This window comes from Sphaerodactylus townsendi, linkage group LG05 (genome assembly GCF_021028975.2).
Source record: "Sphaerodactylus townsendi isolate TG3544 linkage group LG05, MPM_Stown_v2.3, whole genome shotgun sequence".
Lineage (NCBI taxonomy): Eukaryota > Metazoa > Chordata > Lepidosauria > Squamata > Sphaerodactylidae > Sphaerodactylus > Sphaerodactylus townsendi.
The window spans coordinates 125,592,876-125,615,393 of NC_059429.1; the positions used below are offsets into that span (position 1 = coordinate 125,592,876).

The window sequence follows — 22,518 nt, forward strand, 5'->3', positions numbered from 1 at the left end:
TGCAGGTCAGGAATAACATTAAGTTGAGCCCTCAATGGTAGAGCATCTGCTTTTCATACAGAAGGTCTCAGGTTCAATCCCTGGTTGCAATGGGAAATATCTCTTCTCCTTGGAGAACTGCGGCCAGTCAGAACAGCCAGTACTGGCCTTGATAGACCAATGGTCTGAGTCACTCTAAGGCACCTTCCTGCAGCTCCACACCAGTCGCATTATGGAGAGAATGTTCCAGTTGCTTATTGCCACCGCAACCAGTCCACACAGGAAGCTTCCTTGTACTGATAACTGACCCATTGGATCAGTGTTGTCTGCTTAGACCAGGGGTCTGCAACCTGCGGCTCTCTGGGTGTTCATGGAGTATAATTCCCATCAGCCCCTGCCAGCATGGCCAATTGGCAGGGGCTGATGGGAATTGTTGTCCATGAACATCCGGAGAGCCGCAGGTTGCAGACCCCTGACTTAGACTGACTGCAGCTGTCCGGGATCTCAGGTAGAGATCATTCACATCACCGTCTGCCTGATCCTTTTAACTGGAGATGCCAGAGGTTGAGCACGACACCTTCTGCATTCAAAGTGAGGTTCCCCCCCACAGAGCCTGCCCCCCCAGCAATATATATATATATATATATATATATATATATATATATATATATATATATATATATATATATATATATATATATATATATATATATATATATTTAAATCCTTGAAAATTTCATACTACTACTCGGATTATCGGGGGCGTGGTGGGGGGTGTTTTGCTTCCTGTGACTGCTTAGGATGAAAAACGTGGCTGATCATATATATTTTTAAATCCTTGAAAATTTCCTGAATCATAAATGATCAGCCACGTTTTTCATCCTAAGCAGTCACAGGAAGCAAAACACCCCCCACCACGCCCCCGATAATCCGAGTAGTAGTATGAAGCGGTAGGAATTTTAGTGGGCTTTTTTTGTTTTTGCTTGCTCACTCTTGCAAGAAACCTGATAGCAATTCAATTAGAAAATGCAAATGAGGTCATAGATTTACCACCAGAGTGCTGAATTACACCCCCCTCCGAGCAAATGGAGTGATATTCTAGAATAACAGTAAATACTTAAGATAAAACTTTCTCACACTGTTCTCATCCAACTGACTATTGTTACAGTTGAACGTGTCGATGGTGCCTGTGGGTATATACTACAAAAAGATGGAAGGAAGGAACTATTGTTTATGAAACAAATCATGAAGCTCATGTCAGCATGTATGAAAGTTGCACTCGAATGGAAAAGAGACAGGAAAAAAAAACATTACCCAACCAGATTTTGTAAGGACTTCCCCACTTGGTACCCTATTGTGTAGAAGTATATTCACTTGTAAGGATGTACAAACAGTTTCTTGAGTTACTGGTTCTACCTTGGTGGTGAAATGGCTCTACACATTTCCCCTCCCCTCCTCTCCCCTCCCCTCCCCTCCCCTTCCCTCCCTTCCCTTCCATTCCCTTCCCAACCCCTTTCCCCACCTTCCCACTGGTTGCCAGACTGAGCAATGTGAAATGAGGCCTGATATAGCTTTCACCTTAGAGAAATCACCAAAAAATCTCTTTTGATTGCATGCACTTGCAGTATTTCTCATTCCAACCAACCAACCAACCAACCAACCAACCAACCAACCAACCAACCAACCAACCAACCAACCATAAGAACATAAGAACATAAGAACTAGCCTGTTGGATCAGACCAGAGTCCATCTAGTCCAGCACTCTGCTACTCGCAGTGACCCACCAGGTGCCTTTGGGAGCTCACGTGCAGGATGTGAAAGCAATGGCCTTCTGCTGCTGCTGCTGCTCCTGAGCACCTGGTCTGCTAAGGCATTTGCAATCTGAGATCAAGGAGGATCAAGATTGGTAGCCATAGATTGACTTCTCCTTCATAAATCTGTCCAAGCCCTTTTTAAAGCTATCCAGGTTAGTGGCCACCACCACCTCCTGTGGCAGCATCTTCCAAACACCAATCACACGTTGCGTGAAGAAGTGTTTCCTTTTATTAGTCCTAATTCTTCCCCCCAGCATTTTCAATGAATGACCCCTGGTTCTAGTATTGTGAGAAAGAGAGAACAATTTCTCCCTGTCAACATTTTCTACCCCATGCATAATTTTATAGACTTCAATCATATCCCCCCTCAGACGTCTCCTCTCCAAACTAAAGAGTCCCAAACGTTGCAGCCTCTCCTCATAAGGAAGGTGCTCCAATCCTTCAATCATCCTCGTTGCCCTTCTCTGCACTTTTTCTCTCTCTTCGATATCCTTTTTGAGATGCGGCGACCAGAACTGAACACAGTACTCCAAGTGCGGTCGCACCACGGCTTTATATAAGGGCATGACAATCCTTGCAGTTTTATTATCAACTCCTTTCCTAATTATCCCCAGCATAGAGTTTGCCTTTTTCACAGCTGCCATGCATTGAGTTGACATTCCCATGGAACTATCAACTAAGACGCCCAAATCCTTTTCCTTTTTCTATCTCTTCGATATCCTTTTTGAGATGTGGCGACCAGAACTGAACACAATACTCCAAGTGCGGTCGCACCACTGCTTTATATAAGGGCATGACAATCCTTGGACTCACAGCTGCCATGCATTGAGTTGACATTCCCATGGAACTATCAACTAAGACGCCCAACTCCCTTTCCTAGTCTGTGACTGATAGCACTGACCTCTGTAGCGTGTATGTGAACCAACAAACTGTAGCGTGTATGTGAACCAACCAACCAACCAACCAACCAACCAACCAACCAACCAACCAACCAACCAACCAACCAACCAACCACACACACACACACACACACACACACACAGCAAGTATATTCAAATCTCTTCCCATGAGGATGAGCTGATTTTACAAGTAGGACCTGACAACTATCGATAGGGTACGGTCCCCTCCCACATTGTCTGGCATTCACTGTGCTGATAAATGTTTTGATTTACCCACAAGTCTTTGACACAATTCCCATTTGCTCAAGACATAGGCTATTAAGGAGACAATATTCTAATCAAGGGAAGGTTACGCAATGTATTAAAATCTCACCCCAAGGTGAAATTTGGTTCACCTCCCCGTCTTCCATAAAACCGAGACACCCACAGACCAATAAATCACTGCACTCTAACAAAAGAAAACAAGACGGGGAGAGCAAGCTTACTTGCCTGTGATGTATGCATTTAGCCTGGCTGATCAAGGGCCTTGACCTCTGGTTCCTTGTTACTAAGGCCTTATTCCATGGAGTAAAAAAAAATCTGTGGTAAACAGAGGAGCGCACAAAAAACTGCGCCTATGGTAATTCCTCTTGTTGATTGAATAGAAGTAGGTGATTCACTAAAGGTGTGCTAGGGAGGGCTGAAACCTTGAAAAGAGATTTATAGGGAAGGAACTTAATTCCAAAAACATCATTGTTAAAAAATCGGCCCCATTTTTCATCTCTTTTCTCGGCTGGTGCAGAACCAGCGCTGAACAACAACAAAAAAAGATTGGCGTTTAGGACGAGAATGTAAAACTGCCTCAGAAAGTATGTGGAGGAAAGTTCCGTCAAGTCACAACAGACTTCAGGTAGCCCTGTTGGTTTTTAAAGGAAAGAGTTAAACAGAGTGGTTTGCCTACGCAGTGGCGCAGGAGGTTAAGAGCTCGTGTATCTAATCTGGAGGAACCGGGTTTGATTCCCCGCTCCGCCGCCTGAGCTGTGGAGGTTTATCTGGGGAATTCAGATTAGCCTGTACACTCCCACACATGCCAGCTGGGTGACCTTGGGCTAGTCACAGCTTCTCGAAGTCTCTCAGCCCCACCCACCTCACAGGGTGTTTGTTGTGAGGGGGGAAAGGCAAGGAGATTGTAAGCCCCTTTGAGTCTCCTGCAGGAGAGAAAGGGGGGATATAAATCCAAACTCTTCTTCTGCATAGCAATCCTGGACTTCCTTGGTGGTCTTCCATTACAGTTGCCCAACTTTGTATTGTTCTATATTATACACTTTCCGAAGTGGCCATTTTCTCCAGGTGAAATGATAGGAGCCGGCATGGTGTAGTGTAGTGGTTAAGAGCAGCTGGATTCTAATCTGGAGAACTGGGTTTGATTCCCCACTCTTCCACCTGTGGCAGAGACTTATCTGGTGAACCAGATGTGTTTCCATACTCCTAAGTTCCTGCTGGGTGACCTTGGCTAGTCACAGTTCTTCGGAACTCTCTCAGCCCCACCGACCTCACAAGGAGTCTGTTGGGAGAGGAGGAAGGGAAAGGAGCTTGTAAGCCACCTTGAGTCTCCTTACAGGAGAGAAAGGTGAGATAGAAATCCAAACTCCTCCTCCTCCTCCTCCTCCTCCTCCTCTTCTTCTTCTTCTTCTTCTTCTTCTTCTTCTTCTTGGAGATCAGTTGTAATAGCTGGAGATCTCCAAACACCTGGGAGGTGGCAATCTTACAGTCTATGCCAGTGGCCATCACTACGTTGTCTGGCAGTGTATTCCACACTTCAAGAACTCATGGAGTAATGGAGTATTTCCTTTTGCCATCCTGAATAAATGGCAATCTATTTTATAATCTGTAACGCACATCTCTTGACTTTATGTGCAAAGAACCCACCTCCACTCTCATGATCTGGCCTGTTCTGGCCCCATCCTGTCATGTGTCCCAGCCGGGATGTAGGATCCTCTCTCTGGGACTGCTTTCTCCTGCTTGATCATTAGTTTCACTTTTAGACATGGGCTAATTTAATCATTAGACCCCTGCTGGATTCTACACTTCAAAGAATTGGCAAGTATGGGTTTTTTTTGCTCTAGTGCAGTGTTTTCCAACCTTTTCGAGGTCAGGGTACCCTTGACCTCACTCTTCATATCTCACGGTACCCCTGCCACCACCCCCCACCTTCCCCTCCCATTGCCCCTGCTTGCCACACCCCCCACCTTTCCCTCCCAGGGTGGAGGGAAGCACTGGGGGGGTGGCTGCTGACCTTGTGGCAGGCCCTGTCCCATGGGCCAGCTTCATGTCCTTGCTGGCGCCGGTGGGAGACACCACAAAAATGAGGGGGGGCGGTAGTGTTGCCACGGTACCCCTGGGACATGCTCACGGCACCCCAGGATACCACGGAACTGTGGTTGAGAATGGCTGCTCTAGTGAAAGCCATGCCTTCTCCTTCCTGTGAGACGGTAGGGGTGTTGTTAGAGGCATAGCTAGGGAAAATGTAGCCCGGTGCAAAATCTGAGTTCCCCCACAATGTGGGCGGCTGCCCTTCCCCACCATGACCTTGCCAGAGAGAAGTCAGTGTATGGACCCGGGGACGGGGAAGGAGGAGGGGTGTGGGGGTGATTTTCCACCTCACACATGACCAAAGCCTGGGGACATTTGACCCCATATGTCCCCCTGGGTGGTACGCCCCCAGGTGCTGCTCACCCCTTGGGAACTGGGACCGAGAGGTGGTGTTATGTCATGTAGAAGAGGAGGAAGTGGGGAAGGAGTATAACGGAAGCTGTTTTGGCACTTCATCCTTAGTTCTGTCAATTAAAGTCTGAATGCTCAATCCTGATGCTGTTTTCAATAAAACAAATCATTTGAACATGAAGTCTCATTATTGAACAGTCCGGGAGCATGAAATCCAACCCGAGTCCAATTTAGGGGAAACTGGCATTGTGAGCATTGCATTCTGAAGACAAGCTCTGGTATGCTGGAAAATGAACTGTAATTTTGAAAAAAATAGGTAGTAACTACAAAGAACCCTCACGGGGAAATCCTAAAACAGAGTTATGCCTTTCTGAGCCCTTTGATTCCAACATACTTTGAAGGGTGTAACTCTGATTAGAATTCTATTGTAAATTTCACCTCAGCAACTGTTTTGAGAATGCACTTTATCAGGGCCTTCACTGAGCAAGGACAGTGGTAGAAACCCCCAAAATGGAAACAGGAACATTTTAGAGAACTTTTTGACACTTGGAAACTTTCCTCAGAGCTTCCGAACAAACTCCTCTTGGCATGTCCTTGTGATGGATCGTATCAGAGAATGTGAACAGCAGGGCTGGCCTTATTGGAAGGCTTCCAGATACTATCAACAAATTTAATAATGGCAAATGTCAGAAAGGCTGTAGATAATGCCTACAGATTTTGGCAGGAGCTTTGCTTATTTCCCTCATTGCAGGACTTGCATAGTCAACGGAAAACTTACTTCTGGGAGGCCTCTGAGGAGAACTGTACTCCCATGCCTGCCTTTTAGCCTTTCTAGCAGTGCCAGTGGTAAACTTTGCTAGCTAATTTACTCGTCTTACTAGTTTTGTTCATCTTACTAGTTTTCTTTACAAGTTTAGCTCGTCTCACTTCATTTGCTTGTCTTCCTAGTTTTGACTGCTCCCTTGTTTTTAATGTAGCTTTCCCTTATTTGTGATAGCAGGAATTAGGTCCACATCAGCAGTATGTAATCCAGCTAACCAAACAAGTAAATACAATTAGGTGTCCCCAAGAAGGCTCCTAAGCGCAGCACGGGGGCAGCACGGGGCCTGCTAGTAAGTATTTATGCGCCAAGTATTTTTTAAAAAATGAGCAGGGACGGTGAGGCTGTTGCCTAGGAAGGTTTCTGATTGGCTATTTAAAAAAAACGGATTAAAAAGCATATACAATACAGGAAATAAATGTTAGGTTGAAGAAAATCTACTGGCATTTGGTAATTTCCAGGAGAAAGTCTGCCACTATCATACAGAGAGAAGGATCAGGGTTGTCCAACAAGTAGTGTAATCTAATTAAATCGGGGAGATGGGGTAAATGTAAAGGGGTAAGATTCACATACTTGGATCTGATTTCCTTGAATCTGGCACAGTGTAGTAATTGGTGGGCCAGAGATTCAACTGAGCCGTCGTTACATGGGCACAATCTTTTAGCCTTTTCTTGCTTATTAAATCTGCCATGCAACAAGGCAGAAGGCATAACATTAAACCTGGCAAGCATTATGGCTCTCCTTTGAACGGGGTTTATTAAGCAATACAGGTATTGTGCCAAGTGGCCCCATTCAAATGGGAGAGAAAAATACAGGGGGGGACACATTTTCTTGGCTGCAGTGATTAGGGTAGAGAACTCTCTATCCAATAGTTGACCTTTTAATTTCCTATAAGCTTCTGAATAGGACAAGGGGCAAAGTGAATCCACTGACAGTCCAATAGAGGCAATTTTTTCTTCAATTATGGAAAACCAGGGGTTCTGATTGGCTATTGAAAATTTGATTGGAAGTGCAGATTTGTTTTTTAAAAAAGACATTGCTTTCGCAGCAGCTGCCCCCATGGTTCAAGCAGTTTTATTGTGTGACTCAAGGTAAGCTCAGACAGCTATCTTGTGACTGGTCCCACCTCCTGTGGCAGCCATTTTCTGGCTGCACCCAACACACTATGTCAGAGTTTCAAAGGTAAAAGAATTTGGGGATTAGTGCACCAGTAGCAACACAGAGGAGGAGCTGCATGGCGCAGTGGTTAAGTGCTTGCACTGCCACTCACACGGTCAGGAGTTCGAGCCCCCTGGGGGTCAGATATCCTGGCAGCTGGCTCATGGTCAACTCAGCCATCCATCCATTTCTTGGTCAGTAAATGAGTACTTAGCTCATAGCTAGGGGGTAAAGAATAGCTAGGGAAAGCAATAGCAAACTACCCCCAAAAAACGGCTTGCCTATGAAATCACCTCTTGCAGTAGTACCCCAGGGTCGGACACAATTGGAGGGGAAACTTTACCTTTTAGCAACACAAAGAATGTGCACTAAATATAGACTCACCTGTAATACATCAATCACAACATCCAGGAAAAGTGCATTATGATTTGATATTTGTTGTTATGAAACTCAAACAATGTGCATTATCGTGCTTTCAGTAGCAAAACGATTTAGCAATGAAGTGCAATTTCAGATGCATACTTTGCTACACAACAACATGCAGAATGTCAAAGGTGCCTGCAGGCTCAAAAATATTAATGCAGAAGATGAAACCTCTTTTAGAAGAAGAGTGAGTTTTGGATTTATACTCCACCTTTCACTCCTGTAAGGAGACTCAAGGCGCCTTACAAACTCCTTTCCCTTCCTCTCAACCACAACAAACACCTTGTGAGGTAGGTGGACCCGAGAGAGTTCTGAGAGAACTGTGACTAGCCCAAGGTCACGCAGCCAAAGGCATACTGCCCATAGGGACACGGGGACATCCTTGTCCCTGGGTGTATGCCTTTTGGTCACCTGGGGAGAGCAGGAGCCAACCCGCAGGAACGCCGGGGGGTGCTCTGCAGCATGCATTGGTGGTGAGGTGGGGGCAGGCGATGCCGCAGCAGGGGCGCAAAGTGCATGCATGCCCCGGGTGCAGTTTCCCCTCACTCCACCTCTGTGCTGGCGGCAAGAGGTGCAGCCACGTCACCATCCCCAATTGCCATTTTCCCGTCTCCCGTCCCCCCCTTTCGATTGGGCTGACTATACTACAGTGCAATCATCTGTCCTTAGGCCATTTTTAAAAGAAAGTTTGTGGCTGAAGTCTACTTGCAGATTGTTAGAAAAGAAGAATTTCTGGTTTTACCATAAAATTTCTGGTGATTCCTGAAGCTATCCACTCGCACTTCCGGGTTTTGGCCAGAAGTAACCTTATCACTCCTGCAACACTGCCTCCCACCACACTCATAAGAACATAAGAACAAGCCAGCTGGATCAGACCAGAGTCCATCTAGTCCAGCTCTCTGCTACTCGCAGTGGCCCACCAGGTGCCTTTGGGAGCTCACATGCAGGATGTGAAAGCGATGGCCTTCTGTGGCTGTTGCTCCCGAGCACCTGGTCTGTTAAGGCATTTGCAATCTCAGATCAAAGAGGATCAAGATTGGTAGCCATAAATCGACTTCTCCTCCATAAATCTGTCCAAGCCCCTTTTAAAGCTATCCAGGTTAGTGGCCATCACCACCTCCCGTGGCAGCATATTCCAAACACCAATCACATGTTGCGTGAAGAAGTGTTTCCTTTTATTAGTCCTAATTCTTCCCCCCAGCATTTTCAATGAATGCCCCCTGGTTCTAGTATTGTGAGAAAGAGAGAAAAATTTCTCTCTGTCAACATTTTCTACCCCATGCATAATTTTATAGACTTCAATCATATCCCCCCTCAGACGTCTCCTCTCCAAACTAAAGAGTCCTAAACGCTGCAGCCTCTCCTCATAAGGAAGGTGCTCCAGTCCCTCAATCATCCTCGTTGCCCTTCTCTGCACTTTTTCTATCTCTTCAATATCCTTTCTGAGATGTGGCGACCAGTCCTGCCCCCCCCCCCCAACCCTCCCACAGGTTGCTGTCTCAGCCTGGCGCCCGTCTTCTGAAGCCAGATATACATCTGGTCCTCAACATCTTGTGTACAAAGCAGAATGGCCCCTAAGAAGAGAGAACCAGGCCTCTTCTGACTTACGACATGATCACCACGCCTGTGGAATGTCAGGTTTGCCGAGTGCGCCATTTGCAAGTCTTGTGTCACCCGTTCAGCTATCACGAGACGTCTGTGTTAGAGTCTCTCGCTCTGTCTTTTTTCCCATCTGTCAACCAACAGATCCAGCGCGCTTGCCAAAACTGACAATTTTTCTTGCTAATTGACTCTAATGTGAGCCACTGCATGCAGCCCCACCGTTAACTGAAACCACCCCTCCTAGCATGTAATGAATTCCTTGCTTAACTAGCTGATTAAAAAAAATATTTCATACTGCAGTTGTGTTCTGTTCAGTAAATGGAGAGGTAATTTCATCTAATGAGTTCCTAAGCAAACATAACATCCTTGGTTGGGTGCCACTGGTTTTTTTGATAAAGGTCGCAAACGGGCCAAGCCCTCTGTTTGCCTTTGGAAGTAGCGCTGATCAAACAGTTTGATCTGGCTCTTCAAGCAGGCTGTTAAGATGTTTGCATCCAAAATCGAGCAACTTTTTCCCGAGCAAAGCCACGTGCACAGATATCTGTCCATGGGTGTGTAATTTCCTTCCTTCCCAGCGCTGTTCATTATATTTAAAGTGGGAGGCAGCTGCCCAATTCCCATTTCTTTGTCAATTAGCAAATGTCGTTTATGCAAACACATTAATTTAATGCCCCCGCTGAAGCACTATGTACGGTGGAAGATCTCACTGCTATAATACTTCTTCCTTTTTTTTTTTTCAGGGCACTTTGACACAAATCGCTCCTGAATAGCAGTTTGTGTTTTGATGCTAATGGGACGTGATGAGAAGCGCCCTTTGATTAAATTTGTCGCGGAGCTTGCAAGTATTTGTAAATATGGCTGATAGGTAGCCATAATAGGACGACCAGAACATAAGAACATAAGAACTGGCCTGCTGGATCAGACCAGAGTCCATCTAGTCCAGCACTCTGCTACTCGCAGTGGCCCACCAGGTGCCTTTGGGAGCTCACGTGCAGGAGGTGAAAGCAATGGCCTTCTGCTGTTGCTGCTCCTGAGCACCTGGTCTGCTAAGGCATTTGCAATCTGAGATCAAGAAGGATCAAGATTGGTAGCCATAGATCGACTTCTCCTCCATCAATCTGTCCAAGCCCTTTTTAAAACTATCCAGGTTAGTGGCCATCACCACCTCCTGTGGCAGCATATTCCAAACACCAATCACACGTTGTGTGAAGAAGTGTTTCCTGGGTTTGGGGTGGGATGATCTGGGGTGGTAACAGGATCCTAACACAGATAAAGGATTAGCATCAATGGGAAAAGAGGCCGGCTTCCAATAGAACCTGAGGATCCCCTAGAATTACAATTCAGCTCCAGAGTGCAGAACTCAGTTCACCTGGAGAGAATGGCTGGTTTGGAGGGTGGGCTCTATGGCATCGTGCCCCACTAAGGTCCCTGTCGTCCCCCCCCCCCAGGCTCATCCCCAAATCTCAAGGGGTTTCCCAATCTGGATCTGGCAACCCTGCCCCACCTTCCCCTGCTAGTAGCTGTGTGTGGGGGGGGGGAGGGGGGGGTTCTTGGAAATCCTTTCAGTGGAGCTGGAGTGAATCAAGGGGCGATTCCGCACACAAGTAAAATAGGTTCGACCCAGTTCCCTGAGAAGGGTGCTAACCTAGGTCAAAGCCACTGTTGTTCCCCACTGCAACCAGCTTGATTCCAGCTCAGAAGGTGGAATCATCCTGTGCCTCTTCGCCACTCCGTTCTGATTGGCTACTGTTCTACAGCCATGTTCAGTCTATCCCCACACACGTTATTAAAAAACTGCCACAGGAATGGAGGGATGAAGGTGGCGTTTTTTGATTGGCCAGCTGTACCAATGGGCTGGTGATTGCAGCCCTATGTATCACCAAACTAAGCAGAGTTTAAACTTGGTCACAGTCCACCATTAAAGAGGGCCTTCCTGCTTCTGTTAGTGTTGTCCAATGGCCCCATGGCAGGATCACAGATACCCTTAATTTTTACTCACGAGAAGATCCGTTGGTTAAAAGGATGCCAGCTTGACACACAAAACTGTCCCTTGACCTGTTGCATCCTTTTTTCCTGCGACTTTGTTTAGCTGGCTTGGACCCCTTCCTCATGAATAAGCACCTCAGACTTCTCTTAGCGACAGGGCTTATTCAGGGCTTTGTTTTACAGAATTACAGAGCCAAAAAGTCCTCTCCAAAGCCCAGGAGCTCCACGTGTCCCTTCTCCAAAGTATGCTATTGAAAAGTATAAAAAGAAGTGAAAACGGTTAAGATTGGCAGGCTGAGAAACAAACATGTCAGGAACGACACTGATATTGGGGAATCAGAACCTCGTTATGTCACAGTGATTACTGATTCAGGTAGCAAGAGCAATATATTATTGTGGAGAACAGGAATTGCTTTGCTTTCTGGAGCTGACGTGTTGAATACCATGGATCCGATCTGTTAAGAAGCCCTCCGCTGGTGGAGGAATCACTTGAATCCGTGCCAGGCTGTCTGCCCCCAAAGGAAAGCCGAATGGATCTGCGAGACCCGACCAAAACTGATAACATTTTAATGTCATCGTTAAAGGATGCCTATCGAGCGACGCCGTCTCCTCTGCTCTGAACGGCAGCTTATTTCCCTCCTGAACGGTGGCGCAATCCAAAAAGGCCCCGTTAAGCTGGTACACAAAATCTGATAGTATATTATGTAAATGGGCTGGTGATACGCTCGGCTGGATAATAACATCCAGATGTCTCTGTAGCCAGGGGCTGACTAATATCAAAGGCACGTTGGCTGGAAGGGCAGAGCTGCCAGCTGGCTGGACTGGTTACTGCTAAGTGTAGCGTAAGGTGAAAGCTGGTATTGTTTCACACTCACTGGCTCCGCTTGGAGTCCAAGGAAAATGCAGTGACTTGGGAGTCTCTGCCTTGCTGGCGGAGGGGGTGACCCACTCTCCCTAGAGTTGCCTTTGTGTTTCTAGAGGTAAATATGTAATCCTACCTGGCTCCTCCCTCTCAGTTTGCAGGCCTGTGTGCAAAAAGGTGTTAAAACAACTTTAATGACAAGATGGACAGTGGGGAGAAGGGGTGCGGGTGACTCCGCCCCCCTGGCTTCATTTACGGGGACTTTGCTGACAAAGTCTGCCTAGTAATGATATTGCATCACCCCATAGGTCAGTAATGATCTGGTGTTTGAAAAGGGGGACTACATTTATCTTTTATGAAGATATCCTAGTCCTTAGCCATCAAGCCAACTGCCCCCCTCTCCCTTTGATGCCACTAACCACAACCTTGTTGATAAATGTGCAATCACATATCTCTCTTGCACCTCTATGGCAGTGGTTCTCAACCTTCCTAATGCCGCAACCCTGTAATACAGTTCCTCATGTTGTGGTGACCCCAACCCTAATATTTATCCATTTTACAGATGGAGAACACTGATGCAGAGAGTCTTAGGCGACCCCTGCGAAAGGGTCGTTTGACCTCCAAAGGGGTCATGACCCACAGGTTGAGAGCCACTGCTCTATGGGATGGGAAGCACATGATGGAAGGGTGTGAGAAGACCATTTGGAAAAGGTCCAACTTGGCATATTACCTGACATGCAAATAGTCACCCTCAAAATCCCGTTAGCTATCTGTTCTCATGTTTGGAAAACCTCATTAGGAGTGACCAGGAGTCTCGTTCCGCTCACTTGCCAACAAAGATTTCCAAATAAATGAAACGACCAGGGCCTTGTTGAGCCGATGCTAATTATTTCAGGATCCCAGGAGCTTTGTGATTCATGCTAATTCTTGAGTCTCTCTTGAGTTTTGCTTCATTCCCCTGTGAAAACTTGCCAACGTGCGAAATTATTTGACTGCCCCTTCCTCATTTGACCCTCTTTCTTGTATGCCAATTATCTAAAACTGAGCCAAACCTCGGCTCGCCAAAGATCCCCCAGTTGGGAATTGCAAGCTGATGTTTAAAAGCAGTCAGTTTCCCTCAGCAAGGGTGGGTTGTGTTTAAGGTCTCATTGTGGATACATAAACGCATTCTGCACCTAAGAACATAAGAACATAAGAACAAGCCAGCTGGATCAGACCAGAGTCCATCTAGTCCAGCTCTGCTACTCGCAGTGGTCCACCAGGTGCCATTGGGAGCTCACATGCAGGATGTGAAAGCAATGGCCTTCTGCGGCTGTGGCTCCCGAGCACCTGGTCTGCTAAGGCATTTGCAATCTCAGATCAAAGAGGATCAAGATTGGTAGCCATAGATCGACTTCTCCTCCATAAATCTGTCCCTTTTAAAACTATCCAGGTTAGTGACTTCTGGATACCCACCCACATTAATGATCTCTCTTGCTAATGAGAAGAAAGAAAGCACGTTCCACAAGAGCTGAACAGTTTGTACGAGCGCTTTTTACATAAGAAGGCCCTGCAAACCTAGAGATGCCATGGTCGGACGGACTGCATCTCTGGCTTGCACCAAGGAGATCCATTACCAAACCTCAGCTATCAGCCGTCTGGAATAAACTCAGGCAAATGACTGTCATTTAAACTCAGTTCTGTAAGAAGTTTGCCCTACCTTCCAGGAACATTGGGAGACAATATCGAAGCTACGCCTGTGCGGAGCAAGTAGGGAGCTTGAGCTAAGATGGAGAGCCCCAGAGTCAGGGTGAAGATTTGAAATGGAAATAGAAATGAATCAGAGATAAAGAACAGCTGTTAGCCGGGGTTGTTTATAGCCTGTTTTAAGGTTTTGATTGTGTGTCCCTGCATGACTTGGACGATGGCCCTTGGGGTCTCTTCCTACTCTATGATTTTATGTTTCTAAGGTCCAAGGATCCATATCCCTAATCCTTTCAATTCCTATAAGGCAGGGGTCACCAGTGTGGTGCCCACAGGTACCATGGCACCATCCAACACCTGTCTTGATGCCCAACAAGTGCTTTTAGAGAGTAATCTGGGCCAGTTGGGGCTGTGGCCCAGCAGGGCTTTTGTTTGACTACTAGAGATTGGCTTGTCTTCGCCGATTAAATGCCATAGTGTTAAACAGAACTTCTGCCTGAATTTTTGAAGAGTTACTATTATCTGGCTGTAATGGATTTCCCGGATTGTGTGGCTGTGTTCTAGTAGTTTTTGCTAATAACGTCTCACCTGCACCTGTGGTTGGCATCTTGAGAGACGTGTCACAATAGGACGTGTTTCTCTCAGCGCTAGTGAGACATGCCACTGGAGATGCCAGCCATGCTGGTGAAAAGTTAGAAGTAAAAACTACCAGACCATGGTCACGCAGCCTGGAAAACCCACAACAGCCAGCTGATACCAGCCAGGAAAGCCTCTGACAATACACAGTTACTATTATATTAATATAATATAATATAGTATATTACATGATCTTTTATAGTTGGCTTTGCTTCTTCCTGTGGCCGCCATTTTATGGTTATGCACTTTGTGTCAGGTCCCTAGAAGGCTGAGGCCTGCTGTTCTAAGGCCGTACCATGAAGCTCACCTGTCCAGCCAGAGGCAAGGGAGTCTTTGCTTCTTCATTCAGATGCCAAGCCAGGCCAATCCTGCTTTTTCATACTGCTTACCAGTCACAAGAACCAGAGCTATTGCTGCACGCTGCTAATTACTACCTCAGATTTGAGCTACACTAATTATACTCAGAAGTATTCTGAGTTTACCCAGAAGTTCTTCTCTTCATAGCTTTAAAATGGTTTTTTTTTCCCTCTATGTTTTTGTGCCTGCCGTTTTTGCACCGGAGACCAAACTCATCTTTGTGGTGTCACGTTAGAGCTGAAAACAACCTAGCTGAAAACAATCCCTAGTGAACGTGGTGGGACTTTCTTCCACAAGTGTACATAGGCAGGATCAGGTTAAAGTAAGAGGGGGAAGAGGAAGGCAGGAGTTTTCAGCAGTTCAAGTGCCTGTTTACGTAAGGTGACCAGATTTTCACCTTTGTAACACGGGACAGGCGCGTGCGCGCGGCCGCAGGAGCGCACTGCCTTTTGCGGCGCTCCCTGGTTTCCCGCCCTGTTACAGGGGAGCAGCGTTGCCTTTTGCGGCGCTCCCCAGTTTCCTGCTCTGTCACAGGGCGGGAAACCGGGGAGCGCCCCAGAAGGCAGTGCGGCAGCTTTAAAAAAATCTGGAGAATTAAAAAACCCCGCGGGACGCGGGACAAATTGCTCAGAAGCGTGACTGTCCCACCAAAAGCGGGACGTCTGGTCACCTTATGTTAACGCCATGGTCAGCTAATAGTTTATCAGAAAAGGCTTATGAGGAGAACTGAAGGGAACTCTCCCACATCTAACAAGACCCCAGACGGCAGGGTTCTGTGCCCTTCCTTCCTGCAGGCTCCCACCACTGGTATTGAGAGGTTGTTGCCTACATATATGAAAGCTTCCTCCATTACCGTGGCTAACTGTCATTGATGGACCTCTCCTCCACAAATCTCATCAGCCCTCTTTTAATGCTGTCTATGCTTGCAACCATCACTACCTCCCCTGGTAGTAAATTCCTCAGGATAATTTTTCCTTTCATCTGTTCTGACCCTGTTCCCCAACAATGCGTTGTCAAAAGCTTTCAGGGTGTCGTAGGTTTTCCTGTGCGACCGTGGTCAGGTCGGTTTTGTTCCTGACATTTTGTCTGCATCTGCGGCTGACATCTTCAGAGGCATATCGCGGCGCGATGTGTTTCTTTCCATGGCACAATACCCCACCACAAATCATTCTGCAGTGTGCCACTGAGAAAAATATGTCTTACCATGACGTAGCTCTGGAGATGCCATTGATGCAGGGGAAATGTCGGGAGCAAAAACGACTGGACCACGACTGCCCAGCCTGGAAAACCTACATCACACTATTGTCAAAGGCTTTCACGGCCGGAATCACTGGGGTGCTGTGTGGTTTCCGGGCTGTATGGCCGTGTTCTAGCAGCATTCTCTCCTGACTAATCATCTCCACACAAACACAGGACAACTATAGACAATAGCAATCAAAGGAAACAAAGACCAGGACACTTCTATTCAGATGCATTTCACCTATTGACCTTGCTATCTTCATTGTTACTCCCAGGCTGCAGACTTCTTTGTGACTCACATACCAAGCTACTTCTATTCAGATGGCCTCACCTATTGACCTCACAGTATATATACTCCACTTGCTTTCCTTTCCTACTATCAGATCCTCTGAAGATGCCAGCCACAGATGCAGGCGAAACGTCAGGAGGGAATGCTGCTAGAACATGGCCATACAGCCCGGAAACCACACAGCACCCTACATCACACTATTTCCCAGTAATGTCATTGGTAGTTCAGAAATGTAATATTGTGGCTAACGGAGAAAAAGCTGCCCCTGGCTACTTTCTGCATCCCTTGCGGTTTTCAAGGCAAGGGTCAGAAGTGGTTTGCCTGCCTCTGTGTAGCAGCCCTGGATTTTCATGGTGGGTCTTCCATCTTAGTACTACCCATGGCCAACCTTGCTTTGTGTCTGACAGCCGGTGAGATCAGGTTAGCCTGGGACATTTAGGTCAGGACAATGATGTCAATACTTGGCTACAGTTACATTGGTCATCATTATATATATTTATATAAGTGTGCCATTCCTTTTCTACTAGATGAAGAAGAAAAGTTTGGATTTATACCCCACTTTTCTGTCCTGTAAGGAGACTCTAGGCTTACAAACTCCTTTCCCTTCCTATCCCCACAACGAACACTCATAGGTCGATTCCGCACTTGAGTTATCAACCTAAGTTCGAGCTGCGTTTGACCTAAGTGCTCCGCACAACCACTGGGATCGATGTGGTTTTGTACCAGCTTCGCCCCATGTAGCCGTCAAATTTCTGACTCCAATTGGGAACTCCTACTTTTTCAGGGAACCATGCTCGAACTCAGCTCGATTCCAGTAAAGTGTGGAATCTCTGGTGCCAGGAGTCCCCCATTCAGCCAATCACAGCTGAGTGTTTCGGGCATGCGTACAGCTGGCCAATCAAAAAATGCCACCTTTGTCCCTCCATTCCTGTGGCAGTTTTTTTTATAACGTGTGTGGGGACAGACGGAACATGGCTGTAGAACAGTAGCCAATCGGAATGGAGCGGCAAAGAGGCACAGGATGATTCCGCCCTCCGAGCTGGGATCAAGCTGGTTGCAGTGGGGAACAACAATGGCTTCGACCTAGGTCAGTGCCCTTCTCAGGGAACTGGGTCGAACCTATTTTACTCATGTGCGGAATCGCCCTGTGAGGTAGGTGGGGCTGAGAGAGTTCTGAGAGAACTGTGACTAGCGCAGGATCACTCAGCAGGAATGTAGGAGTGCGAAAACACATCTGGTTCAGCAGAGAAGCCTCCACCACTCATGTGGAGGAGTGGGGAATCAAACCCAGTTCTCCAGATTAGAATCCACCTGCTCTCAACCACTACACCACCCTGGCTCTTAGTATTAAGTGGAATCCATTTGGAGTAGTGATCTGAGTTACAGGTCAACCCATTTTGGAGCCTGCTTGTTCGGAGAGCCATCCTATGAGGGATCCCCTTCAACAAGCTTCTGTCCCAAATGCTACTGAATTGCGTCGTTTTACCTCGTGTAACCTGCTTTTGGTCGCAGAGAAGAAGCTGGGCTATAAATAAAGGGAGTAAATAAATGTATCCATTTCTGCAAAGGCTACAGGGAAAAAAAAGGACTTTTTAACATTCTGGGCCAGTGAGGAGTCTAACACTCTGGGACTGGGGCGGATGAATTTTGTGAGTTGTTTTTGTTTGGTCCCTGTGATGGATTATATTTATTAGAAATCTGCAGATTTCATCCTCCGAGGGGCTGATAAAGCTTCCTGCCGTTGGTATAATGAAGACAATCTGTCCTGGGAGAAAGCTGGATTGTCTAATGACAGCTCCGTACGTCGTTAAAAATGAAGCTGTGGCAAAAGATGTCAATAAAAGAGCCGCGCGCTTTGCTAATGCAGAAATGTTTGCTTCGCTGTATTAACAATAACTTTTCCGCAGCTATTCCTCAGCCTGAAACGAGCTGCAAAATAGCAGCGGACCCGATGAGTGATTTCCCCCCCCCCCCCATGTGTTGGAGAGAAAAACAGAACTGTCTTGTCGTCGTTGCTGGCAAGAAATGAAGCAAAAAAACCACCGACTTAAATTTTTTTCTCCCCCCTTTTCAAATCAGCAGAAAGGAAAGAGGAACGTGTCGGCAGATTTCCTCCAACCGCCCAGCGACGTCCTCCTGCCGTGGCGCCATCATCAGAATTCTCATGGGCTGAGGCGGCAAAAACGAGACTGGGTCATCCCACCAATCAATGTGCCTGAAAACTCGAGAGGGCCTTTTCCTCAGCAGCTGGTCCGGGTGAGTGGAATCGTCTTGAATAATTGATGCGCGGCATTGATTTGCTGGTCTGATGGCGTGGTGTGCGTTTTCCAAAAATCTGTGGATGAGTCCTTGTCTTCGGGGGACTCTTGCTGATCCTGCCCTGAGTCACGAGAAGGTCTGCCGTCTTTGTGAGGAGAACGTTTGTCATTCAAAATGAACAGCCGTATTTTGATACCAGCTTATTCCAGAAGTGCATTCATAGTACGGAATTTCAGTACAGTGACAGATGGATATGCTCAGAAAAGCTGTATCCACTGATCTCAGGGTCTCCCTGGCACCCACAGACACCTTTTTCTGCTACCCTCCAAGTATTTTAGGACATGGGGGTTGGGCCAGGTAAAGGCTTTGCCCAGCAAAGCTTCTGATTGACTGTTGGAGAGTTGAATGGCTGTGCAAATTTTTTAAATATTGCTTTGGCAGCAGCTGTCACCACACTGCAATTACTGAAATAAAACTGTGGCAGTCATTTGATGGTTGGCTGTATCAGCAGCCATTTTGTGGCAGCCATTGTGTCACTTTTCCCACCATGTTGTGTTCGAATTCCAAATCTGCCCACAAGCTTGGAAAGGCTGGGTCCTCCTGACTGATCTCTTACATGTGGCATCAATAGAGCTGGCAGTCCTCTTTTGGTGCCAAGTTTCCAGAATGCACAACCAATTATAACCAGACACATCTACCATACTGGGCCCTTCTACCATACTGGGCAGGAACAGCAGTGGCGTAGGAAGTTAAGAGCTCGTGTATCTAATCTGGAGGAACCGGGTTTGATTCCCAGCTCTGCCACCTGAGCTATGGAGGCTTATCTGGGGAATTCAGATTAGCCTGTGCACTCCCACACACACCGGCTGGGTGACCTTGGGCTAGTCACAGCTTCTCGGAGCTCTCTCAGCCCCACCTACCTCACAGGGTATTTGTTGTGAGGGGGGAAGGGCAAGGAGATTGTAAGCCCCTTTGAGTCTCCTGCAGGAGAGAAAGGGGGGATATAAATCCAAACTCCTCTTCTTCTTCTTCTTCTTCTTCTTCTTCTTCTTCTTCTTCTTCTTCTTCTTCTTCTTCTTCTTCTTCTTCTTCTTCTTCTTCTTCTTCTTCTTCTTCTTCTTCTTCTTCTTCTTCTTCTTCTTCTTCCATTTGGGTACATTGTGTATTTGTGTATGTTTTGCTACTGGAAGGCAGCAGGGCTGGCTTCACCCAGTGGGCAGATCAGGCAGAGACTGAAGGAGTTTAGAGATGTGTGATTCAATTATTTCTCTGTCCCTGTGTTCATTCTTATCCTTTACATCTAAGCTCCATTACAAGGTTCAAAGCCATCTCTCATTGGTGATGGTCAAGTCAGCAGGTGTGAACCTGCTCCTTAGTAACTATATCCCCCTTGTAGTTCTTTTGTTCTTTTAACTTTGAGCCACCATGCAGAGGAGAGTTTTCTGGCATGTCCTCAATTTACGCAGTCACTCTATGCCCATGACTAATCTGAAATTCTGCTCTCTGATCCAAGCTAAGTGAAGGCCAGAGGGTATGCTAGCAAGGGCTATGATGCGTATGCACTCTATATGTTGCCTTGACATGTTTCTGAACTAAAGAAGAAGAAGAATTTGGATTTATATCCCCCTTTCTCTCCTGCAGGAGATTCAAGCGGGCTTACAATCTCCTTGCCCTTCCCCCCTCACAACAAACACCCTGTGAAGTGGGTGGAGCTGAGAGAGCCCCGAAAAGCTGTGACTAGCCCAAGGTCACCCAGCTGGCATGTGTGGGAGTGCACAGGCTAATCTGAATTCCCCAGATAAGCCTCCACAACTCAAGCGGCAGAGCTGGGAATCAAACCCGGTTCCTCCAGATCAGAGTGCACCTGCTCTTAGCCACTGCTCTTAGCCACTACGCCACTTCTGATCCTTTCCCAGAGAGAGGCAGTTGCCCATCCCCACATCTGTCGACCCCACCCTCATAGCATCAGTCAATCAGTTCTGTCTCCATGCTGGAGTTGTGTCTGTGGTCAAAAATCTATGCTTAGCTATTATTCTCTTCTCGTCCAATGAGAACGTTTGCGATCATTCCTTGACATCCTATCAGCATAGCCAATGGGTGTAATTGGAAGGGGTAGGCAGCTTATCGCCGTGGCTTGAAACACACAGGGGAGATAAAACAGGAACGCTTGACTGACACTGGGTATATACGGATATGTTTGCCGTCACTCACCGTATCAAGTGAAGCAATACAAGCCCACACCATGTATTTTGCATACGTGAGGCTTTCCGCTTGGGAAGTGAAAACAAATATTATGTAAAACAAACAAAGGGAAAGGTAAAAAAGCCACTGGCGGACGTTTTTGTCGAGTTGTCCTCCGAAAGAAAATTGCGACATAATTGTGCGAAATTTTCAGAAAATAATTGGACCAAATGAGGGTGCGTCATTTGCATGCCTTGTCAGGGAACAATGCTTCCCGAGTCCTTCCCTGGATTTAAATGAATGCTGTCATTACCTGCTCCATACTGATTAGCCATTGCCTCACTAAGCGCATGACACTCGGAAGCGAAAAGTGGTTTGTTAAATCCCTTCAAGGTGCGTGCGGTGTTGATAACATAAATTACATCTGAAAATTTACATTTTGCGACTGCTGTGGTACTGGGGATCATGTTTTTTTAAGGTAGAGGCACCAAATCTGCAGCATAGCGGCTGGTGGCTCTCATTGCGTGAATCGCCACATTTGGTGAAGAGTGGGTCAGAGGGCCTGATTTTATGGTCCTCCAAACAGAGGGGGAAAAAATGCAGGACCATAAAATCAGTTCCCCTGACTTAAGGAGAGTCACCGGTAGCTATGCTGAAGATTGTATGTGTCTGTCACGAAAAACGGAACCCCACAAAGATCTAACATTGATATAACATTGAGTTATATCAGATCTGAGAATCATGGAGATAAAATTTTCCCAGCACAATGAAACTATTTAGCAATATTTGTGTGGCTTGGGGCGGAGGGGGAGTCGTTTGAGGTTGAGTGACCAAATTTCAGTATAACTGTTGGTGATTCTCCTTAAAAATTTGGTGAAGTTTGGGTCAGGGGGTCTAGTATCGTTGGAAAGGGGGCATTTTTCTCCATTGGAGAATGAATGGGACACTCTTTGGGGCCAATAAACTTGGACCCCCTGACCTAGTCTTTACCAAATATGGGGTGCTTCTAAGGAGAGTCAGCTGAAGCCATGCTGCAAATTCGGTGGCTCTGCTTTAACCTCCCAAGAGTCCCCTCAAAATTTCCCATAGGGTTTAATAGGGTTCCCATAAGATTTAACATTTTCAGATATTTGAAATAAAACCAGGAATGGAGGGAGAAAATATGTGGGTGTGAGGATTTTTTTGGACTAGCATGAACATTTTGAGAGGTGCAGAGTGGTTAGCTGCAGTACTGTGGCCCGAGCTCTGTTTAGGAGAGGAGTTCAATCCCAGCAGTTGGTTTCAGGCAGCTATCTCAAGGTTGAGTCAGCCTTCCATCCTTCTGAGGTCAGTAAAATGAGTACCCAGCTTGCTGAAGGCAAACTATAGATGACTGGGACAGGCAATGGCAAACCACCCTGTAAACATAGTCTCCCTAGTAAATGTCATGGTGTAAAATCTCCCCTGGGTCAGTGGTGACCCGGTGCTTTCACTACCTTTACCTTTTGTTAGAATTCTGTTTCTTGTTACCATGTTATTTATTATTGACCCACTCAGCCATGGTGCTTAGTTCATTTTTTTTATGTTAGTACATTTCAGTTGTTTATCAAAATAAGATGCATCTGCATGCTGAAGAAGAGAAGCGGGGG

The 22,518-nt window shown here is 46.6% G+C and overlaps 1 protein-coding gene across 1 annotated transcript in view; it reads left to right on the top strand.

Annotated features, from left to right (window-relative positions):
• CDH4 (cadherin 4) overlaps nt 1–22,518 on the top strand; it is a 1,081,475-nt gene that overhangs the window by 642,599 nt on the left and 416,358 nt on the right. The window contains exon 3 of the mRNA XM_048498384.1: nt 18,533–18,706. Coding sequence (XP_048354341.1) covers nt 18,533–18,706 — 174 coding nt within the window. The remainder of the gene's footprint in view (nt 1–18,532; nt 18,707–22,518) is intronic.